This window comes from Bison bison, unplaced genomic scaffold (genome assembly GCF_000754665.1).
Source record: "Bison bison bison isolate TAMUID 2011002044 unplaced genomic scaffold, Bison_UMD1.0 scf7180017864032, whole genome shotgun sequence".
Taxonomy (NCBI): Eukaryota; Metazoa; Chordata; class Mammalia; order Artiodactyla; family Bovidae; genus Bison; species Bison bison.
The window spans coordinates 2,853,351-2,860,281 of NW_011494604.1; the positions used below are offsets into that span (position 1 = coordinate 2,853,351).

Sequence of the window (6,931 nt, forward strand, 5' to 3'; positions counted from 1 at the left end):
CTTTGGTGCCAGGAACCATGAAACGTGTGTCAGTTGTCATCTTCCCTCAAGTTTTAAATAGTAAAAGCACCTCGATTTCCGGTGAATACACACATACCAGAGATTGCTGATGAGATGGAGATGGGAGAAAAAGATGCAAGAGGGAGGGGAAGGGACATAATCTCTTCCTCCACACTCACTTAATTTCAGTAGACATGTGTGCCTTCCAGTCACACGACAGAGTTCTGAGATAAGAACTGACAGCCCTTCTTTCCCAGGTGAACACAGAGGAGAAAGCATCGAATTAGAGGCGGAGTCTCACGTGCCAACCCTCTCCCAGAGAGACTGGTCTCAACTCGCTCCTTAGGAAGACAGGAAATACCTTCCCTGAACACCAGGTGCCACTACTGTGAGGGTCACGTGGAGAGAGGCTGCTTTTCGCTGCAAGCATTTGATATGCGATGCACGTGGAACCAATGATGAGTATTCCAAGGGGTTTCTGAAGTCAAACTAAGCTGGTAAATAGTAACCAGCTGCCCTGATAAACGGGTCCAGGCTTTTTAGTATGACCCCTGTTTACACATGTATTAGCCTTATTCTAATAAAGGTTCACTAGAACACCAAAAGTGTCCCCAACACAATATGACCAAGAACTCCTCTCCTAGAAGGTCACCGCAGCACACAGCCCTATGGTTACCTACAGGTTAGAGCTTGCCTGTTTGCAACAAGAATTCAAGGCCACTTAAAACGAAGTACTACAGAGCAGGACATCGGAAGGATCAGAAAGCGTGTGTGGAAGGGGAGACAGCCAAGGATTGAGGGGGTCGTGGAGGGGGTGGGGTTCATTGGAGAAGATGGAGATTTCAGTAACTGGAGGTAGGTTCCATTTCCTGACATTTAGTTCCCAGCCTCTTGATGCTCAAGATACCGACTACAACCAAAAGCAAAAATTCCAGACACCGAAGCTAGATTATACATTCCCATGGTATGACAAAAGGAGGCTCTGAATGTCCCGGCACTGAACTCCAGAGACACAAACTGGATGCGATGACCATCTGTCTCACTGTGACACATCACCAGCCTGTCCGGGAGGCGGCGCTGTCAGCTGGGGCCGGCTGGGCAGTGACCACCCCTAAAGCCACAAGCTCAGCGGGAGCTTGCTTGTGAGCAGGAGCTCACAAGCTGAACTCAACTGTCTCCCTCATTGTCCTGCCTTCACTTACATCCTTCTCTGAGGATCAGAATGCAACCACGTCCTTCCTGGGAAGCCTGGAGCCCCTGAGCTGGGTGCAAACAGAAGTCAGCTCAGGAGAGACCTCACCCAGCCTCACACAGGCCCCACACGTCCACAAGGATGCTGCAGAGGCTCTTACCTCCTCCTGAGTGTCCTCCACTCCACTGCCCCATCCCAGCCAGTCACAAAGGCCCGTGCAAGCTGAGCTCGCCACACTGCCCTTCTCAGAAGCAACAGGAGCCCCACACGACGAGAGCCCTCCAGAGAGGGAGGAGCTATTCAATTGAGATGTCACGTGAACAGAAAAAAGGGCCGTCTCTCCGCCCCTCTGATCTCCCCATCTGTTTGCTGTTACCTGAAATTCATCCCACGAGTTTCACAATAATCACCGCCAGCTTTGAACCTGATTAAGCAAGTTTAAAAAATATCACCTCAGAAGAGGCAGCTGTTAGTTACTTTAATTTGATTAAGTACTAGTCAACCAAGTGGAATGAGAATCCCCAGTCCTCTTGAAAAGTGAAAGCGTAATTCAGATTTGGTTAAAATCACACATACATGCATGGGAGAAAAGACTGAGATGTCGTCCACAAAAAGGATAAGAGTTGTTGCCTCTGTGTGCTGTGATTGTAAAAGATTTTTACTTTCCTTCTGATCTCTTTTTCATTTTTCCCATGTGTTACTTTTGCAATTAGAAAACTTGTTAAAAATGAATAAAGTACCATTTGGAAATCTCTATTAAGTCAACAAAGATTGATTACAAAGGTAAATAGCACCTCCACTCTTCCTTTCCAACAAACACATTACTAATTACCTGTCCAAACAGATAACAGTAAAGAGTTTTCCAGAGGCCACCAGGCATGTGCTCCTTGCAGGTGCTCCAGTGGCCACACAGCGGCAGGTCCTTTTGCAGCTCACTCTCACCTGAGTGCTTCCACAGCCCAGCAACAATGGGCCCTCGGTTTGAGAGAGCTTGGCAGAGCAAAGGTCCAGAGCACCCTCAGCTCCTGCTCCATTATCTGTGTTAACAGGAGGCAGTGAGGACCTGGCCAAATCACCAAAAGAAAGGAAGGGGATCACACACTGGGTTAGAATCTCGTCAGGTCTCTGAACAGCTGTCCCCAGAGCCTCCAGCAGGGGGCAGCAGGGCACTGTGAGCAACAGCCATCGGTATCACCGAGGAAATAGCCCGAACTTCCACATCAGGTGGAAGCCTGGAGCAATTCATCCTTTCTGTCCCTGGCTCAAGAATGCTGTGCCCTTACAGAGCCACCTGGTAGAAAATTAGACTTTGAACAAGTTAACCGTGTCATCAGGAAACCCACAATCAAAAGAGAAATCCAACGTTTCTTCTGAAATCATATTTTTCTCAGTTTGGAAAAGTCACAAGACCACCCTGTGTCTATTTTGTATATTTACCTACATTTGGCTTTATTCCAAAAAGGATTGAAGGCAGTTTCACCAAGCCGCAAGGTCTCTGTTTCATCCTAATTACACAGGACAAAGGAAACACGAATCTGTTCATATTTGCCCCAGGTCATAAATACGGCTGTTTATTAATAGACATTTGTCTTAGCATTTGCTGAAATGAAGTAAAGGGAATTTGGTCCAAGGCTGAGAACAGATGAATCTGGAATGAAAGCCCAATAGCCTTGAAGTGATGCCAGCAGCAGCTAAGTGATTAGTGAAAGAGATGTTGCAAAAAGGAGCAGGTACCTTGCTTGTGAGGCCTGCTCTTTGTACCAGCTTGTCATTAGTTACACTTAATGACACCTAGGAAAGCCCCATCCCTTCTCCAGCGATCAGTTTCCTTGTCTATAAACAGGGGATAGGATCAGATAATTTGACTCAGATATGGAAAGAGAGAGGCCTTAAAGGGCCCTGCAGGAAGGACAGCCGACAGGAAATTTGTTATAATGTGCAAGAAGTCACTTTATGTGGAAGCCACATCTTGACCCTTCTTCATCTGCACAATTCGCAGCCTAACACCTGGGACATGGGAAAGAAGCCAAAGAGGTGATCATCACAGTTTAGAACCTAAGGAAAAGCTGGGAGTGTCCAAAGACATCTGCTCAGCCCTCCCTGGAGTGCCTCCCTGCCCCCGCCAAATGCCCCGAGTACTGCATGGAGCTCTGTGTGATGAGCCCTGGTCTGGAGTATTGGACTGGCTTGTGTGGTGTCCCTGCTGGGGACTTCAGAAAGGTAAGTGCATGTCATGAAGAGTGTCAGACACAAAATCTTTTGGTTTTAATCTTTACTTTCAATCCCAAACAATCTCTTTCCTTTTCATTACAAAAGTACTAGATGAACGTGGACAGAAGAAAGCTGACCTCTGCAAACTACATGCCTCCAACAGGCATCTCGATCCCGTCACCAACACCCACGTGCGAGGCAGAGACAACAGGCAGGTAATTCTCGGGAATCAGAACTATACATAAATGCACGATCATTTTATTTCATACAAACATGATCAACATGAGCGAAGCCAGACTGTGGATTTTACACACTCTTGACACTCCCAAGAGCCCTCTCGTGGGGCCAGATCTGAGGCCCAGACCTCCCGGAAGGAGGACGCGGCCCGCGTCTCAGTAGTTCATTGAGACGACAAGCTGGACGTGCTGAGGAGAGCCGAGAGTACCGCGGCCAGGCTTGGAGGGGTGGCCAGCCGGCACAGCCGGGCGCCTTCCTGCACAGGCTCCCTGCTCGGGCTTGCCGGAAGGTCTCTGCACTCGGTGGAGCAGGGAGCAGCGATCAAGCCGAGCAGCTGTCCAGAGCGTGTCAGTCTCTGGCTTGACAGCTCGCCCCCTCCAGCCCTCTGAGGGGAAGGAGCTGTCAGTCCACTGTGCCATTGTAGGATTTGTTGAACTTGTTGAAGGTGAAATCCACAGTGTGCGTGGAGATGGGCTTTCTGTACAGAGGGTTTGAAGCCTAGAGAACACAGAGGGTAAAAGGACACGTGTTAGTTCATTCACTCATTCGAACACACAGGGTTGGAGGCCCTTCCAGGGTCAGTCACCAGGAGGGCAGCGGGCTCAGCGTGCGGGTGGAGGTGCCTGCCTTGTGTTGCAAGACTTGCTCCTCCAACCCACTGGCCTGGAAAGGCCCCGCCCTTCCCTGAACTTTCTCTCTCCATCTCTGAAATGAGGGACCTTGTCCATCAGATGGTCTCTAAAGTCCCTTCCAGTTTTAACAGAAACTAACTAGGACTTCAGGGGGTACTCACTGTGCTCTGTCCTTGAGTGACTCGCAGTCTGCTTTCGGAAGCAAGGCACACACAGACATTGCGATAGACTGTGGGTAAGGGGGTCCCCTCCTGGGCTGTGTCCAGACCGTCCAGACTCCCCCTGCTCAGGCTGTGCCCAGCACCTCTGCTCGTGAGCCTCCTGACCTGGATGTGGTGTGGGGCTCTGTGCAGAGTGTTCAGAACTGGGTACACACCACCCCTCAGGCTTCGCTTCTTTGTTCTTAATGCTAAAGGTGTGAGGGGGCCTTTGCCTGAACTCAACTAGACCCCTAAGCTTGACATGTTTCCCACTTCCAGCTTCCCACTGGCGTACCATTTCGTAGCGGGCCCTGGATCGCTCACTCTGGAACTTGGCGAACTCTCTCCGGTCGTGGATGGTGACGAGCAGCTTCCAGATGACCAGAAGTGCAAACCCAGTCAGGAGGATGCTGCCGACTACAGCCAGGAGGATGGTCATGGCACTGGGGGCGGTCCCACACTCTGGAGGACCAGGGCACGGTGAGCAAGCTGCCGGCATCACCATGCCCCCCCCTCCAACCTCAGGCCCACCAGCTCTCCCCAGAGGCCCTCCTGTGCTTCATAAGACCCTCACATGGCTTCTGGGAGGTGTGGGTGGCAGGTGGGTTTCTCCAATGCACATGAAGTAAAAGATTCAAAGAAGGCTGGTGACTGTCCCAAGGCCACACAGCAAATCGAGGGCAAAGTCCAGGAGAACTTGGAGGCTGCTCCACTTTTTCCCCACACACCCTCCGCACGGCTGCAACCCCCAACTTGAAGCACCCACGCTCCAGCCCGGCCCCGCCGCCCACGCAGGATGCTGGACCACGTCTCAACTTTCACATAAATGGTTTCGGGAGTAGACCAGGCGGCAGGAGGTTTCACGAAGCCATTCCACAAGGGCTGGGCTGGGGGCCAGCCAACATTTGTAAGCCCTTAGTGTGCAGCCTTTGGAGCAAATGTGCTTATTTTCAAAGAACCACAAAGACAGTGCTTGGAAACAAAGCCTCATTCTTCAGGCGTGCATCCTGGGCTGAGACCACAACCCTTCCCTCTGCTTCTGCCTCGGGAAGGCATGGTATGTGGTCTGGCCTCAAGTGGAAGCAGTTTGCAATGCTGTGAACTCAAGAGAGCAGATCTTTTCCTGCGCCCTCACCCCCGCTCCAACCTCCTCCAAAGAATAAAAGGGGTCATACCAGAAACCCTAATTATCCCAAGGAAAAGGGCTACTGGTCCCCAGGCCCGGAGCATGAGGCAGAAATGTCCATGTAGGGTCAGAGCGTGCCGTCCTCAGTGGCTGGGCACAGCACTTGTGGGAATGTTAACCCAGCGCTCTGCACTTCCTGGACTCCACTCCAGGAAGCGGCAGCCCAGCCAGGGCCATGCATGTACCCAGAGCTCCCCGATGCCTGGCCCTGATGGTCCGGCCCTGCCTTGCACACTCGCACTGCCGCCGGCCATGTAGGTTAAGTGTGTTTTGTGCTTACCATCACCCCTGTACCCCTTCCTTTGAGATGAGACACTCCCCCAGGGCAGGGCCCTATCCTCCTATAACTCCCATTCCCTCCAATCACAGCCCCCCAGCTCCGCCCCAGCGATGGTCCCCAGATGAACAATCATCTTTCTTCTGAACTACAGCAGTCAGGTAGAGGAGGCCTTGAATCCTGATCTTCACAGGGAACTGTGTCCCTCCCCTCTCTGGAGTTTGGAAAGGATGGTGAGGAGAGGATGGGTGACTCAGAAACCAAGCGGCCCGGGGGAGCAGACAGGGCCAGGCCTCACCCACCTGGCTCCCTGAGGACCGTGAGGTTGGACTTCCCACTGGGGAGCTCTGAGTAGGTGAACATCATCACACAATCCTTGGCGGTTTTGTAGAAACAAAGCACAGCCTCCTGGTCATCTTTCACTGGAAGAAAACCAAGCAGAGACGTCCTAAGTATCTCTTTGAGTAACTCGGAGCCACCGAGGGATGGGGTGAAGAGCCAAATCCTGCCCCCAAAGAAAAGGGGTGCAGAGGGGCCGACTGGGAGTCTCTCATATCAAGAATGCAGGCCCAGCACTGAGTTAGACTGCCCCAGGGATGCCAACTCCCCTCCACGTGAGGGAACCTCTGCAGCACTCACTGTGGGGATGTGGGGAAAGGAAGCACTATGGCCAGGCGGGCAGGACAATGGAACTGGAGAAAGAAGAGGCTGTCCGGCTGCCCGCGGAGGCCTGAGTGAGAGCTCGCACTCGAGCCCCCTGCCGAGAGCCAGCTGCAGGGGGACGAGAGTTGGTAGTGCTGTCCTGAGACGTGAAATGAGCACGCCATGAGGCCATGAGGCGAGAGAGAGACTCCCAGCCCCCAGCATGGTGCACACTGCTTGCCTTGCTCCCCGTGCAAAGAAGCTCCTTTCCTCACACTGCCTCACACCTGCTGTCCCCACAAGGCTGTCACCTGAGGTGAAGGCGCCACCCTCCCCACCCCCTCCAGTCCCCAC

General features: G+C 52.3%; 1 protein-coding gene across 1 annotated transcript in view; it reads right to left on the reverse strand.

Annotated features, from left to right (window-relative positions):
• Window positions 1-3,449: 3,449 nt before the first annotated feature.
• The window catches only part of ITGB5 (integrin, beta 5), a 106,980-nt gene continuing 103,498 nt past the window's right edge, over window positions 3,450-6,931 (reverse strand). The window contains exons 13-15 of the mRNA XM_010834281.1: window positions 6,238-6,357; window positions 4,768-4,934; window positions 3,450-4,138 (exon numbers count right to left, since the gene is read on the reverse strand). Of these exons, the coding sequence (XP_010832583.1) occupies window positions 4,043-4,138; window positions 4,768-4,934; window positions 6,238-6,357 (383 nt within the window). The 3' untranslated portion in view covers window positions 3,450-4,042. The remainder of the gene's footprint in view (window positions 4,139-4,767; window positions 4,935-6,237; window positions 6,358-6,931) is intronic.